Source organism: Heterodontus francisci, chromosome 6 (assembly GCF_036365525.1).
Source record: "Heterodontus francisci isolate sHetFra1 chromosome 6, sHetFra1.hap1, whole genome shotgun sequence".
NCBI lineage: Eukaryota > Metazoa > Chordata > Chondrichthyes > Heterodontiformes > Heterodontidae > Heterodontus > Heterodontus francisci.
The window spans coordinates 90,056,995-90,075,213 of NC_090376.1; the positions used below are offsets into that span (position 1 = coordinate 90,056,995).

Consider the following 18,219-nt stretch of genomic DNA (forward strand, 5'->3'; position numbering starts at 1 on the left):
CCATACCAGGCAACATCCTGGTGAACCTCCTCTGCACCCTCTCCAAAGCATCTACATCCTTTTGGTAATGTGGCGACCAGAACTGCATGCAGTATTCCAAATGTGGTCGAACCAAAGTCGTATACAACTGTAACATGACCTGCCAACCCTTGTACTCAATACCCCGTCCGATGAAGGAAAGCATGCCATATGTCTTCTTGACCACTCTATTGACCTGCATTGCCACCTTCAGGGAACAATGGACCTGAACACCCGAATCTCTCTGTACATCAATTTTCCCCAGGACTTTTCCATTTATTGTATAGTTCAATCTTGAATTGGATCTTCCAAAATGCATCACCTCGCATTTGCCCGGATTGAACTCCATCTGCCGTTTCTCTGCCCAACTCTCCAATCTATCTATATTCTGCTGTATTCTCTGACAGTCCCTTTCACTATCTGCTACTCCACCAATCTTAGTGTCGTCTGCAAACTTGCTAATCAGACCACCTATACTTTCCTCCAAATCATTTATGTATATCACAAACAACAGTGGTCCCAGCACGGATCCCTGTGGAACACCACTGGTCACACGTCTCCATATTGAGAAACTCCCTTCCACTGCTACTCTGTGTCTCCTGCTGCCCAGCCAGTTCTTTATCCATCTGGCTAGTACACCCTGGGCCCCATGCGACTTCACTTTCTCCATCAACCTACCATGGGGAACCTTATCAAACGCCTTACTGAAGTCCATGTATATGACATCCACAGCCCTTCCCTCATCAATCAACTTTGTCACTTCCTCAAAGAATTCTATTAAGTTGGTAAGACATGACCTTCCCTGCACAAAACCATGCTGCCCATCACTGATAAGCCCATTTTCTTCCAAATGGGAATAGATCCTATCCCTCAGTATCTTCTCCAGCAGCTTCCCTACCACTGACGTCAGGCTCACCGGTCTATAATTACCTGGATTATCCCCGCTACCCTTCTTAAACAAGGGGACAACATTAGCAATTCTCCAGTCCTCCGGGACCTCACCCGTGTTTAAGAATGCTGCAAAGATATCTGTTAAGGCCCCAGCTATTTCCTCTCTCGCTTCCCTCAGTAACCTGGGATAGATCCCATCCGGACCTGGGGACTTGTCCACCTTAATGCCTTTTAGAATACCCAACACTTCCTCCCTCCTTATGCCGACTTGACCGAGAGTAATCAAACATCTATCCCTAACCTCAACATCTGTCATGTCCCTCTCCTCGGTGAATACCGATGCAAAGTACTCATTTAGAATCTCACCCATTTTCTCTGACTCCACGCATAGTTTTCCTCCTTTGTCCTTGAGTGGGCCAATCCTTTCTCTAGTTACCCTCTTGCTCCTTATATATGAATAAAAGGCGTAGGCCATCAGGTCCAAGGGATTTGTCAGCTTTTCGTCCCATTAATTTTTCCAGTATGATTTCTTACCAAAACTAATTTCCTCAAGTTCCTTATTTTCACTAGACCCTTGGTTCCCCACTATCTCTGGAATTTTTTGTGTGTGTCTTCTGCCACAAAGTCAGATACAAAATATTCTTGTAATGTCTCTCACTTCTCTGTTCCTTCTTATAATTTCTTCTGCATCTGCCTCTGAGGGACCCAAATTTACTTTTATTAATCTCTTCCTTTTTTTAAACAATCTGTTTTATGCCACTAGCAAGTTTACTCTCATGTCCTATTTTCTCTTAGTTTATCAATTCCTTGATCAGCCTATGCGAATTCTATGACCCTCTCAATCTTCACATAGTGTCATAGAGTTTTACAGCACAGAAACAGGTCCTTCAGCCCAATGCGTCTGTGCCAACCATCAAGCACCCATCCAAAACTAATCCCACTTCCCCACACTTGGCCCATAGCCTTGTATGCTATGGTGTTTCAAGTGCTCATCTAAATACTTTTAAATGTCGTGAGTGTTCCTGCCTCTACCACCCCTTCAGGCAGTGCGTTCCAGATTCCAACCACCCTTTGGGTGAAAATTTTTTTTTCCTCAACTCCCCTCAACCTCCTGTCCCTTACCTTAAATCTATTCCCCCTAGTTATTGACCTCTCTGCTAAGGGAAAAAGTTTCTTCCTATCTATCCTATCCATGACCCTCATAATTTTGTATACCTCAATCAGGTCCCCCCTCAGCCTTCTCCGCTCCAAGGAAAACAACACATGTTCTACTCTTTCTAGCAACAAGCCTCTTCCTAGAGTCTAACATTAACTTTTTTGTCAGTCATGATTGGACCACTTTGCCACGGCCTTTTTATTCCTTAAGGGAATGCATATTCTTTTAAAGAATTAATTCACAACTTGCAATGTTTACCATTGCTTACCTACTAGCGCATTTTAAAATCTGGTTTCCCATCTACCTTAGCCAAATGACCCCTTACACCTACGTAACTTGTTTTGTTCAGATTAAAGACCCTAAACTTAAACTCAAACTCGATGTAAAATTCTATTGTTACGATCACTCTTTCCCAGAGGCTCCTTTATTACAAGGTTATTAATTAACCCTGCTTCATTGCACAATACTAGACTTAAAATAGCCTGTTCCCTTGACATAAAAACAAGAAATGCTGGAACCACTCAGCAGGTCTGGCAGCATCTGTGAAAAGAGAAGCAGAGTTAACGTTTCGGGTCAGTGACCCTTCTTCGGAACTGACAAATATTAGAAAAGTCACAGGTTATAGGTAGGTGAGGTGGGGGTGGGGCAAGAGATAACAAAGGAGGTCGAGATTGGACCAGGCCACATAGCTGCCCAAAAGGTCACGGAGCAAAGGCAAACAATATGTTAATGGTGTGTTGAAAGACAAAGCATTAGTACAGATTAGGTGTTAATACACTGAATATTGAACAGCAGCAAGTGCAAACCTGAAAAAAAACAGTGGGTAAGCAAACTGAACAAACTAAGATGAAATTAAATAAATGCAAAAAAAAAGGTTGTAAAAAATGTAAAAAAGAATGTAAAAAAAAAGAAGAAAAAATAACTAAAAATGAAAGTAATATGTTCCCTTGACATACTGCTCTAGAAAATCATCTTGAATGCACTCTCAGATCAAAGACAGAAGGATGTGGGTTCAAGTCCCACTCCATAGTCTTGGACATATAATCTAGGCAGATACTACAGTACAGAACTGAGGGAGTTCTACACTGTTACAGATGCCATCTTTTGGATGAGATGTTATGAGACAGAAAATCCATGGAACTATCTGAAGAGCAGGGGAGCTTTGAACAATATCCATCCCTCAAACATCACAAACAGATTATCTGGTCATTATCATGCTGCGTGCAAATTGCCTGCTGTTTGCCTGCTAAATTACAATAATGACTACACTTCAAAAGTAGTTCATCGGTATAAAATGCTTTGGGACGTCCCATGGTCATGGAAAGCGCTAAACGAACAAGTTCTTTCTTTTTCCAACTTAATGCAACCTTGTTTGCATTATCTTTCTTCCACAGAAAATGTTAGGATGAAATGTCATGTAATGTTTCAACAGTATAGCATTGACAGCCAACAACATCACTGCTTGCTGTGAGACAAACAATGTGTCAATTTTGTCAAACACGAAGGGGTAAATTTTCATCTCTCTCATCTGGCTGTTGAGCATAGCCTGAGTATAACTGGGCAGACCCTACATTAGCATATTAACCCACTTCTTCATTTGCCTCTCTGCATTGCATCTGGGCAATGATTAATACCTATGCAATAAATATGAAAATTTACTCAAATATTATGTTTGGTTCCTTGCTGTAATACCAAGCTAGGAGCACTTTCTTAATTAAAGAACAGTGCAACTTAGTCCCAGTGTCTCAAAATTATCCTAAAGGAGGCAAGAGAAAAAGCTCAGGGTGACCTTCTCATCATCCCTGTGAAATTACCCAAGTCTCTGTTCAGCACATTTACATAACTGTACAGCCAGGATCAGGATCTTTGCCTCGAAGGTGATAGTAGCCCCAAATCTACAGTCCACCAATCTAACATTGCATAGATTCTCGTACATATGGCACAACCACATCATCCTTGCTGCAAAGCTTCCTATCCAATAGACTGGCAGAGAAACAAAATACATTTATCAGATGAATCCAACAGTTTCTCAGTGCAGAAAAGGAACCCTAGTTGTTAGTCTGAACATTTACATGAGTTAACAGAAAATTTACATTTTACGTAGGTTCTTATGTAAAATGACAAAGAAATTCAGTACCTTGCATCACAAAAAGAAAAATGCAATTATCAGTCTAGGCTTGTGACAAATTGCCAACATTGAAAACAAAATAACAAAACGCTCAAACTTTTAGTTCAAAATTATTAATTTCCTCAGTTCTACAGGCCCAATAGTCCTAGGGACACATTCACCAAGTGGAAAAATTAAATACAACTTTTTAAATTTAAAAGTCAAGGAAAACTGATATTTTACAACATTGCATTTGGTCACAAATTGTAGAGGTTTGTGTCTTTGTTTCAAAAAAGAAAAAAAAACACAATTTCAATATCCAACAACTCCCCAGTTTTGGAAAAAATTTTTGCATACCTCTGGGTGGTCGGTCTCTATTCTTTTCACGTACGACCACGCGTTCTCTCTCCTCCAGTTCCCTGCGGAAGTCACGACTACGCAACTCTTCAGGGACATCCTGGGTTGGTTGCCTGTAAGCAAATTGTACAAATATTTAATCATTTGCAGTTTTTATATTTCCAGATTGAGCTAACAAGTTAGTTTAAAAGTTATATTTAGGGCATTATCTTATTTTCTGGAAACCAGTTAAAGTTTTAGCAAAATTGTAATGAGCATTTCTCTGAATGGATTAAAATTTGCAGTGATCTCTAATAAAAAAGTTAAACAGCAATCTTACAGAACTGACTTGTAGCTCAACTAATTTGTCCTGTTTTCAACTCATTAATATCACTTTTCTTTTAACTTTAGGATAGGTTCTCCTCAACTTGATATTTATTGAAAGATGCTGCCCAATTTTTGCTATTCTTTCACGGAATATGGGCATCGCTGGCTAGGCCAGCATTTATTGTCCATCCCTAATTGCCCTCGAGAAGGTGGTGGTTAGCCACTGCAAGCCATGTGGCGTAGGTACACCAACAGTGCTATTAGGAAGTTCCAGGATTTTGACCTAGCAGCAGTGAAGGAACGGCAATTTAGTTCCAAGTCAGGGTGGTGTGTGGCTTGGGGGAGGGGATCTTGCAGGTGGTAGTGTTCCCATGCATCTGCTGGCGTTGTCCTTCTAGGTGGTAGAGGTCGCGGCCTTGGAAGTTGCTGTCGAAGGAGCCTTGTTGAGTTGCTGCAGTGCATCTTATAGATGATACACATTGCCGCCACGGTGCATCAGTGGTGAAGGGAGTGAATGTTGAAGGTGGTAGATGGGGTGCCAATCAATCGGGATGCTTTGTCCTGGATGATGTCAAGCTTCCTGGAGGGCTGTTGGAGCTGCACTCATCAAGGCAAGTGGAAAGTGTTCCATCACACTCCTGACTTGTGCCTTGTAGATGGTGGACAGGCTTTGGAGAGTCAGGCAGCGAGTTACTCACAGCAGAATTCTCAGCCTCTGACCCAATTCTGCAGCAAGAAAATTTTCTACACCTTGTCCACATGATTTTTCAATTTTCCCCTCAGATACTGGATCATCTGCTGTAACAAATCATCAGCCCTGCTCTAAGTTGTTAACAAATACAGTGAATAGTTGAGGCGCCAATATATATCCTTGCCAGACACCACTAGTCACAACTTGCAAACTATCCTGCCTATTATCCCTCTGTCGCCTGCCACTCAGCTAATTTCTGAACCAGGTCAATAACTTGCCCTCAATTCCATGAACGTTATCCAATGCTTTCTGGAAGTCCATATAAATATCAACAGACATACTCCTGTCTGCTACTTCAGTCTCCTCTTCACAAAATTCAGTCAGATTCATCAGGCATGACCCACCCTTTAAAAATCCATGCTGGTTCTCTCTGATCAGCTGAAATTTTTCAAGGTGTTCAGTCATTCTATCCTTAATTACAGCATCTAATAATTTCTCAATAAATGTTAGGCTAACTAATCCATAATTCCCTGGCTTTCCCCTCTCAACTTTCTTGAAACAGTGGAGTGGCATGCACAATTTCCTAATCTAAAAGGAATGGTTCCAGAACCAAGAGAACTTTGAAAGAATATAGCTAAAGCATCTGCAATGTTCTCACCTACTTCCTTTGAAACCCTGGGATGGAAAACATCTGGACATGGGGATTTGTCACTCTTTACTGCCAATAATTTTCTTCATTACTGTTACTTTGTTCAAGTTAATTTTGGTGAGTCTCTGATTCAATTAGTTTCCTATGGATGTCCAGCAGACCAACCTCTCCCTCTAAGGTAAATACTGATACCAAATAATTATGCAACATGTGGTCAATTCCTTATTTTTCACTGACAATATCTATCAGTTTTCAAGGGGCCCAGATTGTTCCTTGATCACCCTCTTTTTCGTAATAGAATTGTAAAAATTGTGTGTTGATTTTAATATCCTTTGCAAGCTTCATTTCACTTCTTCTGGTAGCTCTTACTATATGGTTTATCATACTTTGCCAGGATCTGTGCTAGAGCTCTTGCCTCTCGAGGGTATAAACTGGTTCTGCATCACATTAAATTCTTTTTTGAAACAATGGAACATGCAACCTGCAGGGTATACCTTTCAACGGCAATTTACATAATTGGACATCTTCAGGTTGACCTAGGCCTTGCAAAATAGACAGCACCTCACTGCAAAAATGCTTAATTCAAACAGTGTCACAAAGCATTTACAGAAGGCACAATGATGCAGAACTTTTTGCACTTTTCTTTTTCAGCACAAGTTGTCCAAAACTGGTGCAACCTGCACTAAAGATTACCCAATTTTAAGCATAAATCGAGTTTCCACGATCACTTGCTCCAGAATTGGTTGTGCCCCAGGATGAATTAATTGCATTGGGCATTTCCGCTAACTGCGCTTATTTGTAGCTCTTTGAGGAGGCTCTAAATGTTAAGTTGGTTCTTTTGAGCCCAAGGACACCAATAGGCACAAGTTAAAAGCTTTTGGATGCAATTTGTTTTTAAAATGCATTAAGAAACTGACTACTGTATCCCAAGAAAATAGTAAATGACTTTTTAAAAAAAAATTTCATAATTCAAAAAAAGAATTACATTTTTAAATGATCAATTGCACTAGTTCATTTGCAGATTTAGTATTTAGCAATATGCAACTAATTAAGCAGAAACTAGAGAAAAAAAAACTTCTCAAAATGAGTGCAATTTTGGTTGCAATTTGCATCAGGATCCCAGATTGCACCCAAAGCAGATACTCTACCCCACTGAACGTGGTTACTATTAGCAGACCCATGCTTCAAGTATTTAGCATAAAAGGTGCCCCCTCCACCCCACTATAGAGACTACAGCACTCAGATTACATAGTCTTACAACAGAGCATTTCAGGGCTATGACCTCAGTGTTGTAGGATCAAGCCACAATGAAAAACAGGTACTATTTAAGGAACATTGAAGCAACAGTAAGCCATTCGACCCTTGAGCCTGCTCTGCCATTCAACTAGATCATGGCTGATCTTCTACCTCACCGCCATTTTCCCACACTATCCCCATATCCCTTGATGCCTTTCATATGACCAGTGGTGTTCCACAGGGATCCGTGCTGGGACCACTGTTGTTTGTGATATACATTAATGATTTGGAGGAAAGTATAGGTGGACTGATTAGCAAGTTTGCAGACGACACTAAGATTGGTGGAGTAGCAGATAGTGAAGGGGACTGTCAGAGAATACAGCAGAATATAGATAGATTGGAGAGTTGGGCAGAGAAATGGCAGATGGAGTTCAATCAGGGCAAATGCGAGGTGATGCATTTTGGAAGATCCAATTCAAGAGTGAACTATACAGTAAATGGAAAAGTCCTGGGGAAAATTGATGTCCAGAGAGATTTGGGTGTTCAGGTCCACTGTTCCCTGAAGGTGGCAACGCAGGTAAATAGAGTGGTCAAGAAGGCATACGGCATGCTTTCCTTCATCGGACGGGGCATTGAGTACAAGAGTTGGCAGGTCATGTTACAGTTGTATAGGACTTTGGTTCGGCCACATTTGGAATACTGCGTACAGTTCTGGTCGCCACATTATCAAAAGGATGTGGATGCTTTGGAGAGGGTGCAGAGGAGGTTCACCAGGATGTTGCCTGGTATGGAGGGCGCTAGCTATGAAGAGAGGTTGAGTAGATTAGGATTATTTTCATTAGAAAGACGGAGGTTGAGGGGGGACCTGATTGAGGTGTACAAAATCATGAGAGGTATAGACAGGGTGGATAGCAAGAGGCTTTTTCCCAGAGTGGGGGTTTCAATTACTAGAGGACACGAGTTCAAAGTGAAAGGGGAAAAGTTTAGGGGGGATATGCGTGGAAAGTTCTTTACGCAGAGGGTGGTGGGCACCTGGAACGCATTGCCAGCGGAGGTGGTAGATGCGGGCACGATGGAGTCTTTTACGATGTATCTAGACAGATACATGAATGGGCAGGAAGAAAAGAGATACAGAACCTTAGAAAAAAGGCGACATGTTTAGAGAGAGGATCTGGATCGGCGCAGGCTTGGAGGGCCGAAGGGCCTGTTCCTGTGCTGTAATTATCTTTGTTCTTTTTGTTCTTTATATCTAGAATTCCATCAATCGCTGTCTTGAACATACTCAATGACTGAACCTCCACCGCCCTCAGAGGTAGAGAATTTCTCCTCATCTCAGCACTAAATGGCCTACCCTTTATTCCGAGACTGCATCCCCTGATTCTAGATCCCCCACCCCAAGCCAGGGGAAACATCCTTCCTCCATCTACCCCATTAACTCCTGTAAGAATTTTGTACGCTTCCATGAGATCACCTCTCATTCTTCTAAACTCTAGAGAATACAGACCCAGCCTCTCCAATCTCTTCTCACAGGACAATCTCACCATCCCAGGAATTAGTCTGGTGAACATTTGTTGCATTCCCTCTATGGCAAGTATATCCTTCCTTAGGTAAGGAGACCAAAACTGTACAGAATACTCCAGGTGCGGTCTCACCAAGGCTCTATACAATTGCAGCTAGACTTCTATATTCCTGTACTCAAATCCTCTTGCAATAAAAGGCCAACATACCATTTGCCTTCCCAATTGCTTGCTGCAACTGCATGTTAGCTTTCCGTGACTCATGAACAAGGACACTCGGGTCCCTCTGGACATCAACACTTCCCAATCTCTCACCATTTATGAAATACTCTGCATTTCTATTTTTCCTACCAAAGTGGATAATTTCACATTTTTCCCACATTATATTCCATCTGCCATGATCTTGCCCACTCACGTAGCTTGCTTAAATCCCGTTGAAGCCTCTTTGCATCCTCCTCACAACTAGCATCCCCACCTAGTTTTGTGTCATCAGCAAACTTGGAAATATTATATTTGGTCCCAACATCCAAATCATTGATATAGATTGAGAGTAGCTGGGACTCCAGCAATGATCCTTACAGTACCCCACTAGTCACAGCCTGCCATCCTGAGAATGGCCCGTTTATTCCTACTGTTTTCTGTCCCGTTAATTAATTCTCAATCCGTGCCAGTACATTATCCCAGATCCCATGTGCTCTAATTTATTTACCAACCTCTTGGGTGGGACCTTATCAAAAGCCTGCTGAAAATCCAAATACACCACGTCTACTGGTTCTCCCCTATCTATTCTGCTAGTTATATCCTTTCCCCCCACCAACCCCCCAACCAGGAAGAGGCCCTTAATTGGATATTACTAGGCCACTTAAGGGCTTCAATTGGCAGAGTGGGAAGGCAGTCGTTAGCTTACCCCGCCCCCAGAAAAAATAAATCACTTGGTGACGGGTCCTCCACGCCCGCCGCAATTCTATGGGCACCACCCACACCCCCCCCGCCCGCCTCAGAGGGGCCCATAAAATCCAGCCCAATGTATTTGTTTAATTTCTCTGCCATTTTCTTATTCCCGATTTTAAATTCTCCTGTCTCTGCCTGTAATAGGCCCACTTTTGTCTTTGCTAATCTTTTCCTTTTTATATACCAATAGAAGCTTTTGCAGTCTGTTTTTATGTTTCTTGCTAGTTTACTTTCATATTCTATTTTCCCTTTATCAATTTCTTGATCCACCTTTGCTGAATTCTAAAATGCTCCCAATCCCCAGGTTTACTACTCTTTTTGGCAACTTCATAAGCCTCTTCCTTTGGTCTAATACAATCTAACTTCTCTTGGCAGCCATTTTTCCTATTACTTCAGTTACAAGTTTTACTTAAATTTACAATTCCCTTTGAAGTCCCAAGTCTCCAGAGTTCAGAGAGGCAGCTCTGATCAACAATTCATCTAGATTAAGATAAGCAGTTGGTGTAATTTGCTGGTAGACAGTTGGAAAACAATGATAATGAGGTAAAAAGTGAGGCCATATATTGATCATGGATGGTTTTCATGCTGAATGTCATGTACTTCGTGTGCAACTCTTGATCCCTGAATGCATAGTCTGAATTATGTATACGGTATGTTATTTCGCAACATTTTCCAATGTAGTTCAGAACCAACGAGTCCAATATATGTTCAAATTCTATTTTGTAGTCCCCCATCTCCAAAATAGAAACTTGGGTTTTACAGGTATCCACTCAAAGTAGTTTATTCATTTTGTTGGTCAAAATATGCTATCTGCATGCTGACTGCCTTCACAGAATTAACTCTTCCGAATTTTGGATGCAATCTGATGAGCACTTTTCATGAAATTCTATCACATAGCATAAACACTTTTTTAAAATCACAATAACTACACAAGGATCTCTTGGAAATGCTGATCACCGTCATCTGTATTCTAGTGGTTTGGTTTAGTTTTAATTAATTTTCCTTTCCATTTACTACTTTATGTACCTGTAATAGACCCAGCCACCAGTCTCATTCTGTCAAGATTGAAAGCCCAAGTTTCTCCAGCTGATTCCCATACTATTGACACCAAGAATTAAACTCATGGCTCTAATCTGAATTGCCTAAAGTTTTGATGGCCAGAGTGGGCACAGCACTCAAAATGTGGTCCAACCAGAGCATTACAATATTGGGGTGCAACGTCCTTGACCTGTATTGTTTTGGCTATATATTCAGCATTATATCTGCTTTGCTAATTGTTGCTCTACAGTGGTTGCCCCTGTCAAGTGGCATACACGAGGAGCCACGATCTTGCTCCATGTCATCCATAACTTTATCAGTACCATTCATGGAGCATGCACATTACCTGTTACGTGTATTACTAAATTTCATTTGCCACTGTTGCATCCATCCACTTAAGATATTTTACCCAACTCGTCTTTTCTTTGATTTAAATGTGGCTTGTGACATTCCTTGGTATGCATACAGAGGCCCATAAGATAAGAAACTTAGATACTCCTCGGCTAGCATAAAAAATTTGCTGTCATTAAATAAATCTGAAGAATTATTAGAGATTTAGACATTTTATGTATTTGTTTGCCTTTCTTAGCCATCTCCCTTCAATCTCTGTTGTCATACAGCACTCTAGCCAAAATATCAAAACCGATAACCTGCATTCAAATCTTTGGCACTTAGGAACTGGCTAAGAGGCTCAGTGGAGTAAGTCAGTGTGATTTGCCTGTCATTTTTATTCCTGTAAGGAAATGTTGTATATTTACACAGCATTCACCTGTTCCTCTGTCAATTCTCTCAAACATTTGAGGAAAGATCAATTTCTTGATAAGAAACAAAATCTCAGACACAAAAGCATTACCACTCCCAAGTATTGTACCAATAGTCACTAGTCAATTAATTTTCCACTCAATTTTTTTTTTAAAGTCTCATACTTCAACAAAAATGAAAAAAGTGCTTCACCCCAAACGGTATCCAACTTTCCCACACCCTTAAAAAAAAAGTTCTAACCTGTATTTGATTTTAGTATGTGAAGGAAGGTCCCGACTCGAGTACTGCTTGGAAAGTTGACTGAGATCTCCTTCGCCTTTCCCCTTCCCTCCTCTAGCTGGTTCAAAAGTTGGTCGTGCAGCAGTGGTCATTTTTAAGTATACTACATAAAAGATCACCAGGAAAGCAGTTGCCTGAAGAGGAAAAAGGGTAGCTGCAGAGTTTACCCACACAAAACATGTAGGCCAAACAGTATTTATACTTCCAAAGCATTCAGAAACATTTCCAGACAAATCAGAACTTACTGTTCAAATACAGTTCTAAGGAAATCAAACTGTTGCAACAGAGTCTATAATAGAGCACAACTGTCAAAAGTACCTACACAAAATATCTTTACAGATGACAATTTAGTGTTTGCTTAAATTCCTCAATAGTTTGACCCCCACAAACAACTGTATGCTTAATTATTTAACAGAACGTAGCAACTTTGGGTGGACCCCCTTCCTTTTAGAGTGTCACATTACAGTGCCATTTTTGGTCAGAAGCTCTTCCCTCCTTCTATCTGTCATCAACAGCAATCCTGACCATTCACTATGCAAATATTGAAGGAAGTCTACCTGTTCTATCTTCCAGTAATACAAAGTGGAAAATTGTTGAGGTATGACATAGCCACAAAAAGTAGAACAAATCCAATCAGGCCAATTACTGCCCCTGCAAACGACTCACAATCGATGTGATGAAAAGGGCCATTGACAGTACTATCAAGTGGCACTTATTCTCCAGTAACCTTCTCACCACTGCTCAGTTCAGATTGCACCATTTGTCTGCAGAGCTCAATTCAGCCTTGACCCAAACATGGACAAAAGAGCTGACTTCCAGAAGGGAGAAGAGAGTGACTTCCCTTGACATCAAGGCAACATTTGATCGAATGTGGCATCAAGGAGCCAGAGTAAAATTGAAGCCAATGGGAATCAGATGGGGGCGGGGGGAGAGAAAGAACTCTCCACTGGCTGGAGTTATACCTAGTCCAAAGGAAGATGGCTGTGGTTATTAGAGGCCAATCATCTTACCCCCAGGTCATCACTGCACGAGTTCCTCAAGACAGTGTCCCAGGCCCAAACATCATCTGCTGCTTCATCAGTGGCCTCCCCCCACCCTCCCCAACGCCAGAAGTGCAGATGTTCGCTGATGATTGCAGTGTGTTCAGTTCCAAACACAACTCCTCAGATAATGAAGCAGTCTGTGCCTGTCCATGCAGCAAGACCTGGACAAAATTCAAGCTTGTGCTGATGAATGGCAGGTACCACACAAGTGCCAGGCAATGACTTTCTTCAACAGGAGAGTCTAACCACCGACCCACCCCCCCCCCTGTAATCCAATAGCATTACCATCACCAAATCCCCCATCATCAAGACAAGGGCTCATGGGGTTGGGGAAATAATATATTAGCATGGATAAAGCATTGGTTAAAGGACAGAAAGTGGAGAGAAGGGATAAACAGGGCATTTTCAAGTTGGCAGGCTGTAACTAGCGAGGTGCCTCGATTAAGAGTAATGCTTCCAAGTTTGCTGACAATACAAAGCTAGATGGGATAGTAAGTGGTGAAGAGGATACAAAGAAGCTGCAAAGGGATAGAGACAGGTTAAGTGAGTGGACAAGGTTGCAGTTGGAGTACACTATGGGGAAGTGTGAGGATTGGAAGAACGAAAAGAACAGATTTTTTTCAAAATGGTGAGAAACTTCTAAATGTTTATGTTCAAAGAGATTTGGGTGTCCTTGTATAAGAAACACAAAGTTAGCATGCAGGTACAGCAAGCAATTAGGAAAGCGAATGGTATGTAGGGCTCAAGGCCAAGAGTAAAGAAGTCTTGCTGCAATTGTACAGAGCTTTGGCGAAGCCATACCTGCGTAATGTGCACAGTTCCGCTCCAAGGAAGGATATACTTGTCTTGTAAGTGGTGCAGTGAAGGTTCACAACATTGATTCCTGAGAAGAGGGTTATGTAGATTAAGCCTATATTCTCTGGAGTTTAGAGAAATGAGAGGCGATCTCTTTGAAACTTAAGATTCTGAGGGGGCTTGACCGTTCCCATTGGCAGAAGGAACTGCAACTAGAGGACACAGATTTAAGGTGAACGGAAAAAGAACCAAAGGCGATATGAGGAAAAACATTTTTATGCAGAGTGGTTACAATCTGGAATGTACTGCCTGAAAAGGGTGGTGGAGGCAAATTCAATTGCGGCTTTCAAAAGGGAATTGGATAAGCACCTAAAAGGGCGGAAAAAATGGGGATTAGGCAGGGGAGTGGGACGAGCTAAACTGCTTTGCAGAGAACCCAACCGAATAGCGTCTTTCTGTGCTGTAACCATTCTATGATTCGAAAACAGAACAGATGCCAAGAGACAGCTTCCCCTGGCTGGACATCTGGAACTAGGATAAAGGGGTTGACCATTTAAGACAGAGATAAAAGGAGGAATTTCACCACTCAGAGGGGCGTGAAACTTTGGATTTCTCTACTTCAGAGAGCTGCTGATGGTCAGTCGTTGAGTATATTCAGGCTGAGATAGATCAATTTCCGGACTCTAAGGGAATCAAGGGATATGGGGAGCAGGCATGAAAGTGAAATTGAGGTCAAAAATCAGTCGTAATCTTATTGAATGGCAGAGCAGGCTCAAGGGGCTCAATGGCCTACTCCTATTTCTTGTTCTAATCAACATCCTGGTGGTCAACATTGACAAGAAACTTATCTGGACCAGCCATATAAATACTGTGGCTACAAGAGCAGGTCAGAAGCTGGGTATTCTGTGCTGAGTAACTCACCTCCTAACACTCCAAAGTCTGCCCACCATCTACAAGGCACAAGTCAGGAGTGTGACGGAATACTCTCCACTTGCCTAGATGAGTGCAGCTCCAACACTCAAGGTGCTTGACACCATCCAGGACAAAGCAGCTCGCTTGATTGGCACCCATCCACTGGCGCTCATTGGCTGCCATTTGTACCATCTACAAGATGTACTGAAGCAACGCATCAAGGCTTCGACAGCATTTCCCAAACTTGCAACCTCTACCACTTAGAAGGACAAAGGCAGCAGGTGCGTGGGAACAACATCATTTCTAAATTCCCTCCAAATCACACACCAACTTGACTGGGAAATAAATCACCATTCCTTCATTGTCTCTGGCTCAAAGTCACTTCAATCGATAAAAGATCATTTGCTTTTACAGAAACTTTAAAAGGTTTTATGTTTCTGTGAAAATTATATCCATTCAGGTTACCAATACAGCAAAGAAGGGACCTGACAGAGTTGCTGCCAGGAGGATGTTTTCTTTTGAGAGGGAGAGAGAGAGAGACTGGAACTAGGGAACACAGTTTAAGAATAAGACAGAGAAAAGACGACATTTTTTGCCACAGACTAACAAACCCTCAGAGAATGTTCTTCCCCAGAAAGCAGTGGAGGCTGCGTCATTGAATTTATTCAAGGCTGAGTTAGATAGATTTTTGATAGACAAGGGAGTCAAGGGTTTTGTGGGGGCAGACAGGAAAGCAGAGTTGAGGTCACAACCAGGTCAGCCATGATCTTATCGAATGGTGGAGCAGCCTCGAAGGTCGGATTGTCCTACTCCTAAGTCCTATGTTCTTCCTGCAAAGACACATTTATTACTGAGGGAAGCAAGGGTGGAAATTGTGGAGGCACTGGGCTTAAACTCCCAATCCTGCTTAGATACAGGGATGCCAGAGGACTGGAGAATTGCAAATGTTACACCCTTGTTCAAAAACAGTTGTAAGAATAAGCCCAGCAGCTACAGGTCAGTCAATTTAACCTGTGGTGGGAAAGCTTTTAGAATATAATCCTGATAATCCAGGACAAAATTAACTCACTTGGACAAATGTGAATTAATGAGGGAAATCAGCACAGCTTTGTTAAAGGTCAAATTGCATTTAACTAACTTAATTTGAGTTTTTTGATGAGGTAACAGAGGGTTAATGAGGTGGGGTGAGTGGGGCGCAGCTACAGGAATAAGATAAGCACCTGAAGGGGAAAAATATTGCAGGGCTATAGGGAAAGGGTGAAGAGTGGGACTTGCTAAATTGCTCTTGCAGAGACCTGGCACAGGCTTAATAGGCTGAATAGTCTCCTTCTGTGCTATAATCATCGTATGATTCTAACATTGTTGATGCAAAAAGTGCCACATAACAGGCTTGTCAGCAAAGTTAAAGCCTTGTGCCAGCATGGATAAAGATTTGGCTGTATGACAGCAAAGACAGAGAGTACTGTTGAACGGTTGTTTTTCAGATTTGAAGGTGGTATATAGTGGGGTTCTACAGGAGTTGGTATTAGGACCAGTGGTTTTCTTGACCAGTATTATTGACCGAGACTTGGGTGTGTAGGGCACAATTTGAAAATTTGCACATGAGCCAAAACAAGGAAGTATTGTGAACTGTGAGGATAGTGATAGAGCTGAAGAGGACAAAAGCACCCTGGTGGAATGGGTGGACATGGGGCAGATGAAAGTTAATGCACAGAAGTATGGTGATACATTTTGGCAGGAAGAATGAGGAGGGGCAATATAAAATAAAAGAGTACAGCTGACGTTGGCAGGGCAGGTTGAGAAAGCAGTTAAGAGAGAGGGAGAGTGGGGAGGAGAGAGAGAGAGAGAGAGAGAGGGGAGGAGAGAGAGAGAGAGGGGAGGAGAGAGAGAGAGAGGGGAGGAGAGAGAGAGAGAGGGGAGGAGAGAGAGAGGGGAGGAGAGAGAGAGGGGAGGAGAGAGAGAGGGGAGGAGAGAGAGAGGGGAGGAGAGGGGAGGAGAGAGAGGGGAGGAGAGAGAGAGAGAGAGAGAGAGAGGGGAGGAGAGAGAGAGAGAGAGAGAGAGGGGAGGAGAGAGAGAGAGAGAGAGAGAGGGGAGGAGAGAGAGAGAGAGAGAGGGGAGGAGAGAGAGAGAGAGGGAGAGAGGGGAGGAGAGAGAGAGAGAGAGAGAGGGGAGGAGAGAGAGAGAGAGAGGAGGAGAGAGAGAGAGAGAGGGGAGGAGAGAGAGAGAGAGAGAGAGGGGAGGAGAGAGAGAGAGAGAGAGAGGGGAGGAGAGAGAGAGGGGAGGAGAGAGAGAGAGTGGGGAGGGGAGAGAGAGAGAGAGAGAGAGAGAGAGAGAGAGTGGGGAGGAGAGAGAGAGGGAGAGTGGGAGAGTGAGGAGGAGAGAGAGAGAGAGAGAGAGAGAGAGGGAGAGGGAGAGTGAGGAGGAGAGAGAGAGAGAGAGAGAGGGAGAGGGAGAGTGGGGAGGAGAGAGAGAGAGGAAGAGTGGGGAGGAGAGAGGGAGAGTGGGGAGGAGAAAGGGAGAGAGAGAGAGAGGGAGAGTGGGGAGGAGAGAGAGAGAGAGAGAGAGAGAGAGGGAGAGTGGGGAGGAGAGAGAGAGAGAGAGAGAGAGAGAGGGAAAGTGGGGAGGAGAGAGAGAGAGAGAGAGAGAGAGAGGGAAAGTGGGGAGGAGAGAGAGAGAGAGAGAGAGAGAGAGAGAGAGAGAGAGAGAGAGAGAGAGAGAGAGAGAGAGAGAGAGGGAGAGTGGGGAGGAGAGAGAGAGATCACAGCAACAGAAGAGCAGTCCAGCAAGAGGCTGTGGAAAGAGATCCAGCCAAAAAGGAGACCTGCTGCTAATTCTACACTTCAACTTGGTGCAAAGAACTGAAAGTGACCCACCACCTCCAATCTGAAATTTTTAACCTCCAGAAATCTACAACACCTCAACAAGTTACGACTACAAACAACCCAGGTCTGCATCCTGTTCTACTTAGAAGATTCAACAGCTTTATTGTAAACCATGAACACGTACTACAACTTGAACCCTTACCCTTTGCTTTCTATCTTACAGAGAATGCGGAGAGGGTGAATGTGTGCAAAAGTGGTGCTGTGAACATTTCAGGGAATGAATATTGTTCTGTAAATAGTTAATCTCCTATTTTAAACCTACAAGAAAACCCATCACTATATTTATTTGACAAGTAAAACACTCAGGGGTTAACTCATCATTTTAAACAAAAGACAACTGCGGTCAGTTGGGAGGTGAACAGTGGGAACCACTCATGCCTCGTACCACTTGTCCGTAACAATCTTTCCAATGTTCCTGACATTCTTTTAACAAACTGCCTTTCTCTATCCTATACCTTGGACATTACATCCAAAGTTGACATTTTTTCCATATTGATCACGGTCCTGATGTAAGGTCATCAACCTGAAATGTTAACTCACGTTTCTCGCTCCACAGATGTTGCCTGACCTGCTGAGTATTTTAAGCATGGAGTTCTTAAAGCATCCGGGTCACCATTACTCCCTACAAC

At 42.7% G+C, this 18,219-nt stretch overlaps 1 protein-coding gene across 2 annotated transcripts in view; it reads right to left on the bottom strand.

Moving 5' to 3' along the window:
• cwc15 (CWC15 spliceosome associated protein homolog) overlaps positions 1-18,219 on the bottom strand; it is an 89,707-nt gene that overhangs the window by 61,381 nt on the left and 10,107 nt on the right. The window contains exons 2-4 of one of the 2 annotated variants that reach the window (XM_068032899.1): positions 13,803-13,884; positions 11,920-12,092; positions 4,530-4,642 (exon numbers count right to left, since the gene is read on the bottom strand). In XM_068032899.1, coding sequence (XP_067889000.1) covers positions 4,530-4,642; positions 11,920-12,050 — 244 coding nt within the window. In that variant the 5' untranslated portion in view covers positions 12,051-12,092; positions 13,803-13,884. The remainder of the gene's footprint in view (positions 1-4,529; positions 4,643-11,919; positions 12,093-13,802; positions 13,885-18,219) is intronic. The other variant, XM_068032898.1, reaches the window with a different exon arrangement.